The sequence below is a fragment of the Muntiacus reevesi genome, chromosome 3, assembly GCF_963930625.1.
Source record: "Muntiacus reevesi chromosome 3, mMunRee1.1, whole genome shotgun sequence".
In the NCBI taxonomy this organism is placed as follows: domain Eukaryota; kingdom Metazoa; phylum Chordata; class Mammalia; order Artiodactyla; family Cervidae; genus Muntiacus; species Muntiacus reevesi.
In genome coordinates this window covers 151,246,242-151,263,062 of record NC_089251.1, presented here as the reverse complement: position 1 = coordinate 151,263,062, position 16,821 = coordinate 151,246,242, and the positions used below count along the sequence as shown (strand labels likewise).

The following is a 16,821-nucleotide window of genomic DNA, read 5'->3' as shown; positions in this document are numbered from 1 at the left end:
CTCTTGAAAGTCCCTCGGACTTCAAGGAGATTGAACCAGTCAATCCTCAAGGAAATCAGCCCGGAATATTCACTGGAAGGACTGATGCTGAAGCTGACACTTCAGTACATTGGCCACCTGATCTGAACAGCCAAGTCATTAGAAAAGACCCTGATACTGGGAAAGATTGAAGGCAGGCAGACAAGACAATGACAGAGGATGAGGTGGCTGGATGGCATCACAGATTCAATGGACGTGAGTTTGAGCAAGCTCTGGGAGATGATGGACAGAGAAGTCTGGTGTGCTGCAGTCCATGGGGTTGCAAAGAGACGGACACAACTGAGCGACTGAGCAACAACAATGCTGAAGCAGCAAATATAAATTTGATGGGTACTAAATATTAGAGACTGTATGGTTTACAGATAAATATAAAATGTAGTCCTTTAAGAGTTCAGAGTAAATAAATTTTTAATGATTTAATCTTGAACTTGTTTTGAACCTAGACTTACTGACAAAATTAAACAAATTTTTATAAAGCAAACTGATGCATGAGAATAGAATTGTCAAAGCATGGCAGTTTTTTGTAAATTTGAAATTGTGGGAAGTTAAAATCTGAAAAATATACCATTCTCTATGTGGCATTCTAAATGTAATAGTAAGGCTTTCTTCAAGTATACCAAAGGAAAGAGTCTAGGTAGATAAATCAGTTCACCTCCTTTATGATAAATAGGACAATAAGTAACCTAAGATGAAAAAGTATATAGTGTTTTTTTGAAGAAAGGTAATTAGTGATACTTGAGTAGAACGGACATTTGTTGTTCTGTGTAGACAAATCAACTATTGGAAGGAAGCTTTCAGAACACAAGTTAAGTAACATACCAGATGCTGACTGGTTTCAGCAAGTTGGGGCTTTGAGGGTAGTCACTTGGCAAGATTTTAGGAAAATCGACAGTCAGAAACAGAGCAGTTAAACAAATTCCCAGCTGGTGTTTTACTTTCTGTATCTGTCTCATTGGCTTTTGTACTGTTGTTGTCTCCTCCTTCCTTTTTTTTCTTCATCTCATGTTAAAACGACTGTTTCTTTTCTTCTCTTTAGGGTGTCTCCATATTACTTTCTTTTGAACATTTTCTGTTTCCTCAGTTTCTATTATCTCTTGCTATGAAGCAAAACAACCCCAAGCCCCCAAAATAGGCAGGATTCAGTGGGACAGTTACTTTGCTCCACATGGTGTCAGCTTGAGTGACTCACTCAAACTCTGCTGGTCTGGGTTGACTAGGGCAGTTCAGGGCTGGAAAGGTCTCAGAATGCCTCAGTCTGTTTCTGCATCTTGGTATGCCTTCACATGGCCTCTCTTCAGAGTCTAGACTGAGCTTCTTCATAGCATAGTGGGCAAATTCCCTGAGGAAAAAGCAAAAGGTGCCAGGCTTATCTCAGACTAGGCCAGAACCGGCACAGAATCACTTCTGTTGGATTCTATTTGGTCAAAGCAAGTCAAAAGACCTGCGAAAATTTAGGGACAAGGAATTCAGTTCAGTTCAGTCGCTCAGTCGTGTCTGACTCTTTGTGACCCCATGAACCACAGGACGCCGGGCCTCCCTGTCTATCACCAACTCCCGGAGCTTACCCAAACTCATGTCCATCGAGTCAGTGATGCCATCCAACCATCTCATCCTCTGCCATCCCCTTCTCCTCCTGCCCTCAATCCTTCCCAGCATCAGGATCTTCTCCAATAAGTCAGCTCTCCACATCAGGTGGCCAAAGTATTGGAGCTTCAGCTTCAGCATCAGTCCTTCCAATGAACACCCAGGACTGATCTGCTTTAGGATGGACTGGTTGGATCTCCTAGCAGTCCAAGGGACTCTCAAGAGTCTTCTCCAACACCACAGTTCAAAAGTATCAGTTCTTCCGCTCTCAGCTTTCTTTATAGTCTAACTCTCACATCCATACATGACCACTGGAAAAACTATAGCCTTGACTAGACGGACCTTTGTTGACAGAGTAATGTCTCTGCTTTTTAATATGCTGTCTAGGTTGGTCATAACTTTCCTTCCAAGGAGTAAGCGTCTTTTAATTTCATGGCTGCAATCACCATCTGCAGTGATTTTGGAGCCCAAAAAAATAAAGTCAGCCACTGTTTCCCCATCTATTTGCCATGAAGTGATGGGACCGGATGCCATGATCTTAGTTTCCTCAATAGATTCCACCATAAGATGCCTTATGGGTGGAAAAGAATAGTTATACAGGGAGAAAAGAAATTGATAGTGACCATCTTTGGAGACTCTACTGCATGTTCAGCTAGCCATAACAAATCTACTTATTGCAGGAGTTAGAAGACTTAAACCTCTGAAACACAGTCCACAGCCTATTAGCAAAACCAACAAGGATTTACTTTCATTCTGTTATAAGATACTTATTTGCTTTTCTAAAAGTGAACATTGATTAAAGTATAAATTTAAGTCAGAAGAGTTGTTGGTGATAGACTGAAGAGAAGAAGCCAGACTATTAAGAGATAATGTAGGAAAGTTCAAAACTAAACAGTGAAATATAACAGACTTTATTAGTAGAGAACAGATTAAATGAGAAAGGAAAGTTGTCTTTATTGTAAAGCTGTTAAGTCAGTAATTAATTGGTCATTTTCATATATCACCTCATTTAATCCTTGGGAGAATCTCATTTTCGTTTTATAGATGAATATTTTTAGGGTTAATAAGCTTGTCCAAGTGTCATAAATGTAAACTGTAGATTTAGGATTTTAATTCAAGTTTGTCTCTATTATTTTCACATACAGGGGTAAGTGACATTGTGATAAATACAATTCAAAGGAATAAGCTTTTATTTTTTAAAATTTCCCATTCTTACACAGTATTAAATGAGAGCAATATTACATATATTGCACACATTTTGTTTGGGTTGCATATAATAATACAGTACTCTTTACCCTATTCTTACCTTGGAAATACATGAATTGGACCATTTAGTCGATTATTTGAAAAAAATATGCAAATTTAGTTGGAATTTTCATCTGGTTAGACCTTTTGATTAATTTCTAAAAGTTTTTTCTCCTTTTCTAAATATTTTATAAAATTGGCACCATTTATTCCCATAGATGTAAACAGTGAATACTGTTGCTAATTGTGACTGCAGATTTAATGCTAATACCAGATTTTTCTTTTTTTTTCAGGGAAAACAGAAATGGTTTATGAAGCAGAATACAGAAGAATCGGCTATTGGAAGGAAGCTTTCAGATCATAAGTTAAATAATACACCAGATGCTGACTGGCTTCAGCTCAAGCCTCTTGCCGGTAGACAACAGTTCTAAAGAGAAACCTTTAAAATATAGAAATTGAAATTTTGTGTCTAAACTGTACCTGTGTTGTTTGAAATTTCTTATCTTTCCTATATTATAAATATAGGAACTGATGACTCTGTTGTTTCTTTTATTTCTTTATGTGTCTCAACTGATTTTGTTCATGTCTGATTATTTTCAGCCTTATTTATTACACTGGGATATAGGGCCAATTCATTATGTTACCAGGCAAGGAAAATATTGCACTTTTTACTTTACAGGAAAAAAAAAATGAAACAAAACATCTTTAAATTAGAGTTTTATTTTTTGGTAATGCCCTCCATATATGATTGTTTTCATGTGATAAAAGGAGAGAAGGCCTTTGTACTTAAAGGAGAGTGATCTTCTACATAAAAATCTCTGCTCATCCGTTCATCTATTGTGTTTTGTGAATGTTGTAATGAGATAGCTTAAAATTTTCAGGAAAACCTAATATTTAGCTCTAATTTTTCCCTTTTGTGAACTTATGTTTTCCCCTGAATATTACTAATGATTTTCTGTAGAAGAGGCAGCCTAGATATTAACTGTAGACTCTGCCCCAAAATACATTTTGTGAAGCAAATCTTTGTTATATAATAACTTTTGTAAACTAGGTGAGAAACCAACTTTCATTTTAAAAAAAATGTGACAGATGTATCACTTAAGGGTTTTAAACTTCATTTTCGTAACAATCTAGAAATGTTCAGATATGTAAAGCACCTCGAGGATGCAAGTGATTTAAATTTTTTTTGTATTCTTAAATGATAAGAGAAAGTTAGAGTGGGTAAACTTTAAGGTTCCTTTGTTCTCTGAAAAATTATGGGTTTATTTTGTTACCATGGGAGTTCTACAGTAACTTTCCACTCTTTTATTTTCAACTGTTGGTGATGTGCTCTTTAAGCTTCACAATGTCTTCATGAGTGCCAGTTTCTCTCCTCTCTTTGCCTGCTGTTGATTTCAGTTCCCTTCATTTACTTCATCTGGTTCATCTTTTAGACTCTCAAAATCCCAGTTTATGTGTATGCATATTTAGTTATTTTTTTAATATCTATTTAGGAATTGTAGAAGACTTTCATCTAGGAAATGTTCATTACACTGCTATTTTGTCTGGGTTTAAATTAAGTAAATATGCATTCATGTACTTGTTGATAAAGCATATCCTTTGCCATTATAAATATAGGAACTGATGACTCTGTTGTTTCTGAAGATCGACTTAATGAAACTGAGCTGACTGATTTAGAAGGCCAGCAAGAATCCCCTCCTAAAAATTACCTTCATATAGAAGAGGAGAAAATCATGGCCCATTCTCACAGTGATGGAATGCATGCCACCCATGAGCATGACCTCCATGCTGCTGCACATAACCACCATGACGAGAGTAAAACTGTGCTGAGGAAGCATAACCATCAGTGGCACCACAAACATTCTCATCATTCACATGGCCCCTGTCATTCTGGATCAGATCTGAAGGAGACAGGAATAGCCAATATCGCCTGGATGGTAATCATGGGAGACGGCATCCACAATTTCAGTGATGGGTTAGCAATTGGTAAGTAGGCTTAACACTTGGTTATAATTTGTTTTTCCTTAAGACCATTTTATGTTTTCCACTGTTTTAGTACTAATCATGGAGCTTAACAAGTATTCTATTATATATTAGTCCTGTCATTTGGGTTTTCCAAAGGCGATGGTAGTGTTTTTGGTAAGTTTACTTGGGGGCATAAAGGTATAATTTCAGTGGGTTTTTCTTTGAACATGTAAACAAATGTCTGCAGTATACTTCTTTAGTAACTTGATTTCTTATTGAAGGGATAGTTACCATATTGAAAAAGCTACCTTAACATATTTTCAAATACATTTATACATTTCCGAATGAGAACAAATGAATTTGAATCTTGGGTTTAAAAATTTTTTTATACTTAAAAAAGTGAAGAAAAATTTTACAATGGTAAAAATCCATTCTATCAAATTCAAACATATATCAGAATCTTGTTAATATAAACTGATGTTACCAGTCTAGGAGAACATTAAATGTGATCAATGCATAATTTTCTTTTGAGATCCAGACTATTAAATACTTATTCAGAAGTAGGCTTTGGTTTCTTTCAGGAAAGACCATAGTTTTGAAGCTACAGTGGCTGTCATTGTTAAAGAGTAAAGAATTTTACAAGTAGTATCAAACGCATCTCTACCTCTGATTTCAGTATTCAGGATCATCTGACAAATAATAATTTATACCATTCATGCTCTATACCTAGAAAAGTTTGGATACGGATACTTTTAGATATTTAAATATCTATAAATATTAGTTTGCAAGAACAAGTGCAGTTACAGACTTACACGACTTAAAATTGAGGTCAGAGATTGAAGCAGTAAAGCTGTTACTACTCTGAAGCTGTCAGTGAATTAGAAGATTACACAAATAGAGAATTTAATTCATAGGGAATATTCATTTCACTGAGTAGCTTTCTCTGGTTGTCACATGCCTGTTGCACTTCACTCTCTGTGTGTTCAAAAACTGTAGTGTCTGAGATTAGTGAGTCACTCATACATTATGAAATTAGGTAAAAGAGAATGCATCTGCCATTATGAATGAAAATAGAAAAAGAGAAGATCAGTAAATGTCACTTGGATTTTTTCCACCTCCCCCCCCCCCCACCCCAACCTCAGGAGCAGCTTTCAGTGCTGGATTGACGGGAGGAATCAGTACGTCTATAGCTGTCTTCTGTCATGAACTGCCACATGAATTAGGTAATGTGATCTTAAAATTTATCAGATTTCATCAAATTTAAGAGTTATATAAATGCATCTAAATTTTAGAGATGTTAAAACATAAAAAATGGCTGATGGCAAAGTATTCAGTGTCATCATTCTCTTATTTACTGAAATTTTTGTTAATGTGCTTCCAAAAGTGTGTATTGTTTTTTATGTATTTTTATTTTACGTAAACAATATTAAGTTATAGCCCACTCTGTTTCTTAACTTATTTACTAATCAGTGTATTTTTAACTCCATGAATTAATTTAATATGTTGTTTCTGCCTAGTACTTGAAGGTGCATATTTACCACATTTTTACATAGCACCCAGTAATTGGACTTACCATGTATCCTTTAAATTCCTGCCACCACAGATAATGGTGCATTAAACATCTGTAGACTTGATGGTAAGAGACACTTGTGAGAACATCTTGGGAACAGAACTGATGGATCCTAAGATATGCATGCCTGAGAGTATCATATCACTATCGAGAATGATCAAACTAGTGTCCTCTCTAGCAGTAACAACAGAATTCCTTTGTTTCCACATCCCTGGTAATGCTTAGCATTAACTCTCTAATTTTTGTCAATTTATAAGGTATACAGTGATGTTTCTTTATTGTATTAATAGGCATTTATTGACACAGCAGTCATTTTTTAATTTCTGTTGTGTTTTGGTTTCCTCCTATAAATTGAAAAATGGAAGAAAAAATATGAACATACATTAACATAGAAAATATCTGAGGGATATGAAGGTGACATAAATTTGAAAGAAAAAAACACTGCATCTCTTGAGTATCCAAGGAATTTCTTGGATACTTGCCCTTTCTTGCCCTTTCTTCTGACTGAAAATCTATCATTTTGACAATGTTTATCTTGATTGGTAGTACACTGATTGGCTCACTTTAAGCAGAATTAACTTATATAATTTTCTTAATTACTAACTGCTCACATAAAGTTAAAGAATCTCTTACTGCTTACTTGGTACTGATTCTTTAGGACTTGGTTCCTTACAGTTTTATTTACCTTATCAACCGTGGGCATATAACCATATATCTTGTTTATGCCCCGTAATCCTTTATCCAGACCCTTCACTATCTCTTCCTTGGGCAGTTTCCACAGGGAGTTCTTACAGTTCCGGTTTCATTCTGTTCCAGTGTATCTTACATACCTGTTGTCTTGACATGTGCTCATGTTACTATGTGACTAGATGTGACTTGCTTATTTAATCAAAATCTTTCAGTCCCCTTCCTTTGCATATAACGTAAAAGCTGAGAGTCATTAATGTTCCTTTCAGTGACCTTCACATCTGGCTTCTACCTACCTTTTCAGCCTCACTCACTGAATTGCTCTTGTTTTCGACTTCACCCAAACACAGCTCACCAAACCTGCACTCTGGGTGCCAGGCCTGTTTCTTTGCTTCTTCCCTCCCAATTGGCTTGTCTTGCTAGCTCTGTCCCTAGTGTAGCATGTTAAGTCTTTCTTCCTCTAGCTTCGGAACTGCCCTCCAGTACACCATGCTTCAGGTTTATCTTTCCTCCAAACTTTATCACTTACTTTCTCTAGGTTCTTCTTTTAATGCTTAGTATATCCCTTTTAGACATCCTATTTTCTTATAATGTAGGTTTTTTTGTGTGCAGATATTATATCTTACACTGTGAGATATTATATCTCACAGTTACATTTAACTGCTTTCCTATGCTCGTAAGAGAATGATGTACCAAATAACTTCCTTACACTTCAGTAGCAACACAAATCAAGACTGTCAGTCAGTTTTTATATATGAGAAACATTGCCTAATAGTTTGAACCCCCCTTTTTTTTTTAAGTTTGCTTAGTAATAAACTTGGATAGTCACACACACATCCATAGTATGCCAGGAAAGCCTTCAGCTTCCTTCCTACCCACCCACTACCCCGTAAAAGGAATATGTCAGGTCACTTTATGATTTTAGTATGGTTATACTGAATTCTCCTTAACCCACTTGCCATGCTCCATTTCAGCACAGCATTGACAGCAGAGATTTTGGAAATGAGGGACGGTTGCCTTCCTGTCACTTACCCCTTTTTCCGCCTGTACTTTCTTACTGAAGGGAGGGACACCCAGTGATAACTACACATAAGACAAATGTATACACAGCTTACTGGCTAGGTAAGCCCTTGCCTGATACCCAGTGCAGAGTTCTGGTGAAAGCCTGAGCCAAGGTACCTCAGTGAAATATCGAAACTCCAGATCTCTACCTGTTCTACCCCACAAACCAGAGGTTAAGATGTTGCTATTTGGGGTTTTCCTGGTGGCTGAGGCAGTAAAGAATCTGCTTGCAATGCAGGGGGCCCAGGTTTGATCCCTGAGCCGGGAAGATCTCCTGGAGAAGGGAATGGCTACCCACTCTGGTATTCTTGCCTGGGAAATCCCATGGACAGAGGAGCCTGGTTGGCTACAGTCCGTGGGGTCACAAAAAGTGGGACACGAATGAATGACTAACACTATTGCTGTGAGAAGAAACTCCAGTCCAGATGTACATCTGCTCTGCCAGGAGAGGAGTGAGGCATGAAAACGCATGTTTTCCCCCAGTGCCTTGTGCTCAGTTGACAAACTGCCCCATGCTAGTTGCCTGAGCTCCTGGGAAAGGAAGATCATAAAGAAATGACCCAGCTTCCTCCTCTGGAGGTGGCCTGAAGGGCTTTGGCTTTTTTATCCACCTACAATGTGGAGGTGGTCTAAAGGAAGTTTTACATAATGTTCGTGGAGCCTACTTTTTACCTTTAAGACACAGTAATGAGCACTTTGGTAAAACAGGGCCAGATATATGCCTCTACTGTGATTAGATTATCCATACTTGTTTGGAGAAGAACAGAATGTAGAGAGAGGCATAGAAGCTTCTTAGTCAGAATTCCTAGGCAAGGAGAAAAACCAGTCCTTTTGAGGCTAAGACAGATGCTAGGCAGGTGGATAGGGACAAGTCCTCTTTCCCCTTAGCAGTTTAAGATGTTGGCAAAACAGCGTAATATGTCACATTCTAGAATACTTTGATATAAAACCTGTTTTGCCCTAGCTAAATTTTTGTTTATGAATTCTTAAAACTATTCTGAGATTTTTATACTAAAATGACACCCTAAGGGGAAAAACATGTACAGTTGACCCTTGAACAACATGGGTTTGAACTGTGCTGGTTGACGTATGTGCAGAATTTTTTTTCTATAGTATATGAAAGTGAAGTGAAAGTTAATTTCTCATTCATGTCCAATTCTTTGGGATCCCCTGAACTGTGGCCTGCCCAGCTCCTCTGTCCATAGGATTCTCCAGGCAAGAGTACTGGAGTGGATTGCCATTTCCTTCTCCAGTGGATCTTTCCTACCCAGGGACAAACCCAGGTCTCCTGCATTGCAGGCAGATTCTTTACCAACTGAACCACTGAGGAAGCCCAAGTTATGCAACTTATACAACTGCCAAGCATCCGTCTCAGCCCCCAAGGGACTGGTTTTTCTCCTTGCCTAGGAATTCTGACTCAGAAGCTATGCCTCTCTCTACATTCTGTTCTTCTCCAAATGAGTATGAGTGGATAATCTAATCAGCAGAGGCCCTATTTTACCAAAGTGCCCATTACTGTGTCTTAAAGGTCTATAGTATATATACCATAGTATTACATGATTTGCAGTTGGTTGAATCTGCACATGTGGAATAGAGTATATGGAGGACTGACTATAAGTTATACACAGATTTTCGACTGGGCCCCTGCGTCGTTCAAGGGTCACTTACATTCTAGTACCTTGGAGACTGATCCTCAGTCCACTTAGTAATTCCAAATTTTGATGTTCCTCTTCTGAACAGATTTCTGTTTCTCTAATTGTGTTCCAGGTAGGGTTTTTGTGTGTTTGGGAATGTCATATGAAAAAACATGTACTTTTAAACCTTAGAATAATACAGGGCAGTCCCCTGTAAGAGGTGTGCAGAAATGGAAGCCATCAGAGGAAACAGAAGACCCAGATTCTCATTTCATGTTTGCTGTGATACAGGGTAACAGATATGAGATTACCTGGTTTATTACTCTTCCTTCTGTTTTTGCCAAACTTGTGTAGCTGAAGTTAAGTAAGTTGCAATATTATTCTTCTGCATTCTTTCCACTTTTTTCTACCCTTTCAATAAGGAGCTATATTTGAAACATTTGAAAAATAATTTACAAGAAAACCTATATAAGAATGTATACAGGGGAAGTGAGGTTGAGGATAATCCAAAAAGGTAGATGATCCAAACTCTTTTCTTGACATTGAGTAATATTTTAACTTAAGGAAATAACATTTTGATAAATAAATGTGGCTGTGTTATTAATACATTATTGACCAGAGATATATTAATGCCACAGGCATTAGTTTTTTTAAAAATCCCTGGTCAATAATGTGTTAAGACTCAGCTTAGAGAGGCTGTCTGTAATGCTGTCCATTTTTTCCTTCCCTCTCACGAGTATTAAGAATTAAATAAGTTCAAAATAAGATACTCATAATGTGCTAAATTGTCCAGGGAAAATTGAACATTCACTGTGTAGATTTATACATGTATATACATGCATTAGTTAAGACAAAAAGAATCTTACAGTATATACTTTTAAAAAAACAAAACAAAGACTTCATATTAGCAGCTATTAACATAACATTGGATTGCATTAATAGAACAGCTTTGGTAGGCACATCTCATTCTTTGTGCTAATGATATCCATTGTCAGCAGAAAGGAAAGAAGATTGATTTGTTAAAAGATGAATAGATTTGCTTATTCACTGTAAATTCCAGCTGAGGATCCCTTTTATTTTTTAAATGTTTATATAGGTTCTTACTGAGAAGAGAAGGGTAGAAAAATATGCAGATAACTTTGAGGAAATTATAACCTGAGATAAGAGTAGGACAAAGATAGATTCTTAAATGATTCATCATGATATAAGAATATCATATAAAAGTCATACTGCTATATACTAGCATTGAGCAATTAGAAATTAAAATTTTTAAAAAGTAATTTCACAGTAACACCAAAAAATACAAAATACTTTGGTTAAATCTAACAAAATATACAATAAAATCTGTATGCTGAAAACTACAATTTGCCAACAAAAGAAATCAGAGGAAACTTAAATGAAGATCTACTGTAAGTTTATGGACCAAAAGACTTAGCATTTCTAAGATACTAATTCTCCCTGTAGATTCAGTACATTTCCAATTGAAATCTCAATAGACTATTTTGGAGATAAATGAATTTTTTCCAAAAACTTTTATGGAAAGGGAAAGGCATGGCCAGAAGAATTTTAAGTAAACCAAGGTTAAATTTGAGACTTATTGTAAATCCACAATAATCAAAACAGTTTGTACTGGTTAAAAACTAGGTACATGAATCAGTGGAACAAGGTATAGAATCTGCACACATATAGCAGCTTATTTGCAACAAAAGCGCAAAGGAAATCCCATGTAGAATGAATAGTTTGTCCAACAAATGTTTCTGCAATAACTGGATATCTACTTGCAAAAAAAAGTCCTCCTACCATAGACAAAAATTAAAAATGAATCACTGATCTAAATGAAAAAAATTTTAAATATAAAGGAATTTTAGAAGAAAACACAGAAAAATCTTGTGTACTTTGGATTAAGCAAGTTGTTCTTACATACAACACCAAAAGCATGCTCTACTAAGGAAAAAGTAATAAAGTGGACTTCCTAAAAAGTAAAAACTCTACACAGAAGACACTTAAAGAGAATGAAGAGACAAGCCAAAGACTAGGAACAAGTATTCGGAAAATATATGTCTGACTAAAATCTTTTGGGATGTTTAAAGGCCTCTCAACTCAGTAATAAGAAAACCAACAATTCAACAATTTTTAAAAAATGGGTAAAATACTTGAACAGGCATTTCACTAAAGAAGTTATGCAAATAACAGATAAACACATGAGAATTCAGTACTGGATTTGTCACTGTGGGCTGGAAAGGATCAGGAGCAACCAGAACTTCCATAAATTGCTGCCAGAAATCCCACTTTTAGGTATCTACATACAGGAGACAAAAATTTTTGTTAATACAAAAATCTATTTATGAATGTGGCTTTATTCATAATTATCAAAAATTGGAAATAAACTAAATGTCCTTAAGCTACTGAAGGGATAAATAAGCTATTATTCATCTATGCAATATTACTTAGTGGTAAAAAGCCATGATTTTCTGATATAAATTGTAACATGGATGAATCTTACACATCATGCCAAGTGAAAGAAAAAAATCCAGACCCAAAGGACTGCATAATTTATGTAATGTTCTGGGGAAGGCAAAACTGTAGGGACAGAAAGCAGATCACTAGAAGTGAGGGGCCGAAGGAAATTTTGGGGTTTGGGCAGGTAAAGAAACAGAGTCTGATAGTTATGTTTACATAGTATATATACTTTTTAAAAAATATATACATTTGTCAAAACTCAACATCAAAAAAGGGGAGGATTGTATATGTAAGTTATACCTTAATTTTAAAAAGTATTAACTAAATATCTCATCTGGAATCTTGTCTAGTTAATTCATGCTGTTTGGTGGTTATTCAGGGATGAAAGTAATCATCTTCCCACCCAGTAATATCAGAAAGGCATCAGAATTGATGTTTGTACTCATGATACTTTGGTTCAATGAGTATTCAATAATGCTCCTTTAAAAATTCTATTTGAAATTATAAAAGGAAACACTGTATTTTATAACCTAAAAGTCACTTCTGTAGTCTCATTTTATATTACCTAAACCCTGCTAAATGAAATTGTCCCTTTAACACAATCGATGGGTGAATTATTAAAAGTATGGTGAGGAACTTTGTAGTGGAAGAAGTTAGGGAACGCTTTCTTTAGAGGAAACTGAGGAAGAAAGGCCAGAGGAACTTAAAACTCTAGAGAAGAGATAAAAACTGACATGAAATCCAAGTCTCAGCAGGAGAATTAAGTATTTAGGATGAAAGAGAGAAGATACAGGATGTATAGTAATCTCAGGTGGAAACTGCAGAATGGCAGTTTAGAAGCCATTGGTAGATAATCTCCTTGATTGTATTATCTTTCCCAGTTATGTTGCAGGATGTAGTTTATAGCATTTCATTAGAACATGGAAAATAATGCCTTGCACTAATTTCTTTGTTGTTAACTTCTACTTATCTATTATAAATGAGAATCATGTAATCATAACTTTAAAAACACATATACACACACCTAGATCATGTGCTTTTAGTCATGTAAGATACCTTCTCATGGGAAAGAAACAGCCCTCAGTATTCTGTATAGTAACTTGCATCTACTGAACATTCAATAATTGACTGGATGTTTGTACATTTAGTAGCTAAAACAAACAAAAGTTATAATTAATGAAACTATTGCTTTTGACCCTTTAACTTCAAGACTATTAGTTCTAGCAACATTTTGCCCTTCTAGTAATCTCTCTGATCAATATTTAATCCTTTATTTACCAGCTTTAGACAGATGAGTGAGAAAAGTCTCTTTATTCTTTTTACATTTTTAGGATTTTCAGAATTAAGATTTAACTTTTCTTTTGGAATAAAGAAAACATAAATGTAAACTGCATACAATACACTTACCTCTGTTCCTACTTAGCCCATTTCCCTTAGAAAGGGCAGAGATCAAAGTAGAGAGCTTTATTTGTTGCTCACAAAAAGTGCTCTGGTGAAGTTCTTTTTTCTTACGTCTTTTTGGTGTTCTGTAAAATTTTCATTCCAGTTATCAAGTAACATTGACCTTGCTTTTTGATGTACAGTTCTTTGAATTTTAACGTGTATATAGATTTGTGTCCCCACTACCACCATCAAGGATAACAGTTCCATCATCTCAACAAACCCGTTCATGCTGTCCCTCTGTAGTCACATCCCTTTTCTATCCTGGCCCCTTGGTGACCCCAAGTGCTCTTCATCACTATCGTTTTATCTTTTTGAGAATATCATATAATGGAATCATATATAACCTTCCAGACTCTTTTTCAGCATGATGCCTGTGAGATTCACCCAAAGTTTTGCATGTATTAAGGTTTAATAAGTAAAATAAAATTTCATTATAAAATTTCAGTTATAAAGGTATATCTTTTTATGTCATTCTTAACTTTGTTTTTTTTTTTAGTGTTTTCATGTGGTTTTAAAATCCTGTGGTTTTAAAACTTACATTATGTCTTAACTGCAGGTGATTTTGCAGTTCTTCTTAAAGCAGGCATGACTGTAAAGCAAGCAATTGTATACAACCTCCTCTCTGCCATGATGGCTTACATAGGCATGCTCATAGGCACGGCTGTTGGTCAGTATGCCAATAACATCACACTTTGGATCTTTGCAATCACTGCGGGCATGTTCCTCTACGTGGCCTTGGTGGATATGGTAAGACGGCTTATTTTACATTTTTGTTCTCATACTAAGCCTGTAAATAGAATGAACTTCCAAAAATGGAAGAACTCTTTGGATGTAGTTTGAAAGACTAATAAACACAACCCATTTTAAAGACATGTGATATCTTAAATAATCTATTAAGAAAAGACATTTAAGTAGGAGGATTCCTTCTTTGGCAACCAGTTATCTTGAAAATTTTTGATCAAATAATATTACTACTCAAAGTAACCATCGATAATATTTAAAGGTATACAAAATTACTACTTTGAAGGTTTTGTAATATTGGGGTAAAAGTGTTTTTTTATGGTTAACAAAATAATTCTTTGAGCTTGCTTAATAGCAAATAGGAAGGAAGTACTATATTTCTCCAGCCTTCTGCAGAAAATGGTTTATATTCCAAGGGGTTTATGTTATTGCCCTTATTTCTAGCTTCAGTTTAAAGTTAATAAATCTGTAACACTAATTAATTAAATTTTAATTTTACTTTTATATCCTAAATATGTTAGGTAGTGTGTTTGCAGAACTAATGATTTGGTTACTTTCTGTTTTTAACTAGATAACTGTTCACTTTTCTTCCTAGTAGACTCTGTTAAATAGTCTCGTTTCAGTTATATAACCCAGGACATACTTAAAGTAATGAAAGAGAATAACCAACAACGTAGATTACTAAATTTTTAATTACAGAATATTTATTATAGCAAGTTTGGACAGTCAGAAAAAATACTTTTTACTTTATATCCAGAAGCAGCCATTTACCCCCTCTCTCCGTCAGCCTCACTTGCTGTCCTCGTATGTAGCTGGTGACCTCACCTCCTGTCCCATGGAGAACACCGAAGCCGCCGAGATAACTCCCCACTAGTTCCCGTCACCGCTCCTGCTCGTTTCCCTGGGTCGGTGCCTGTTTACCCTTGTCCCTGTGCCTGGGAGAAAACATCTGTGTTCCTAGCAAGATCCAGCTCCTTCAAACTGCTCTCTAGATCTCATCTATCCCCTCTCTCACCCAGCTCCCTTACATTTCTCCCTTCTTCCTGTCTTAAAAAGGTAGGGTGGGAGAGGATCTTTTTAAATTCCAGTTTCAGTTTTAGCTACTGCCCTATTTATTATGCTCCTTCCCAGTTACAGCAGTTACCCATTCTTGTTTTTTAATTCTCTTCCCTCATGCGTCTGGCTCATCAGGTTTCCTCCCGACTACTCTGCCAGGGTACTTTGTCAGATCTGCCATTCACCACAACATTGCTAAATCCACTGGTCACTGACCCTCTTTGTCTGCATTTCACTTTTCCTAACAGCAGCATTTGGCTGTTGATCATTCTCTTCTCTTTGGAAGATTTCCTTGGCCGTTGGCTTCTGTACCACCACCTTTTCCTGAATTCCCACGTTTCTGGCCTTTTCTTAGTCTTTTGCTGGATTTTCTTCTCTTTCCTTACCTCTGAATGTTGATGAAAGTCCTCTCAGTAATCCTACCTGGTCTCATGGCTAAAGTCTCAAGTATTTATTGGCTGATAATTCCTAACTTTGCAACCCTCTCCAATATCCTTGCCTGGAAACCCTGTGGACCGAGGAGCCTGGTAGCCCATCGGGTCGCAGTCAGGCACGACTGAGCGGCCGGGCACACTCACAGTGAGGGTGTGTCACATCACTTTTTGTGCTTCCCTGGTGGCTCAGACAGTCAGGGATCGGCCTGCAGTGCAGGAGACCCAGCTTCGATCCCTGAGTTGGGAAGATCCCCTGGGGAAGGGAACGGCTACCCACTCCAGTCTTCTTGCCTGGAGAATGCCATGGACAGAGAAGTCTGGCGGGCTACAGTTCATGGGATCACAAAGAGTTGGACATGACTGGGTGACTAACACTTTCACTTTCTGTACATCTTTAGCCCAGGCCATTTCCTTAATTCCAGATTAGCGTTATTTACCAGCTTACCTAAGTATCTAAAAGGTGTCATAAACCTAATATATTCAGAAACCAGCTCTTGGTATTTGCCAATCCTACTCCTTACACCAGCATTTCCTTTAGAATCCTCCATCTATTTTTTTTTTTAATCCTCCATCTATTAACAATAACTTTATTATTCTTCTTTATTCTTTCTCAGATCACAACCTTAAGTGTCACTCTTTGCCTCTTCTTTCTGCCCCTCCCACATCTACCAGGGCTCCATCTCCTCATCACCTGCACTCCGCCCTCATTCCAGGCACCATCTCTCTTTAACTGTTCTCCCTGCTTTTTTGCCCTCGTCCTAGCCTCCACACTCTATATCTGTCACCACACCTTGGGTGTTTTTTTTTAAGTGATCCTTGTAAGATTAGGTTAGATCATATCACTTGTGAGCTTCGAACCCTTCGGTGGTTATCTGCTTCATTAAAGCAGAAGCACAGAGTT

The 16,821-nt window shown here is 36.6% G+C and overlaps 1 protein-coding gene across 5 annotated transcripts in view; it reads left to right on the top strand.

The window, feature by feature from the left end:
- The window catches only part of SLC39A10 (solute carrier family 39 member 10), a 74,821-nt gene that overhangs the window by 52,422 nt on the left and 5,578 nt on the right, over positions 1-16,821 (top strand). For 4 of the 5 annotated variants that reach the window (XM_065930921.1, XM_065930920.1, XM_065930924.1 and 1 more), the window contains 4 exons: positions 3,162-3,282; positions 4,486-4,854; positions 5,976-6,056; positions 14,246-14,436. In XM_065930921.1, the coding sequence (XP_065786993.1) occupies positions 3,162-3,282; positions 4,486-4,854; positions 5,976-6,056; positions 14,246-14,436 (762 nt within the window). The remainder of the gene's footprint in view (positions 1-3,161; positions 3,283-4,485; positions 4,855-5,975; positions 6,057-14,245; positions 14,437-16,821) is intronic. The other variant, XM_065930925.1, reaches the window with a different exon arrangement.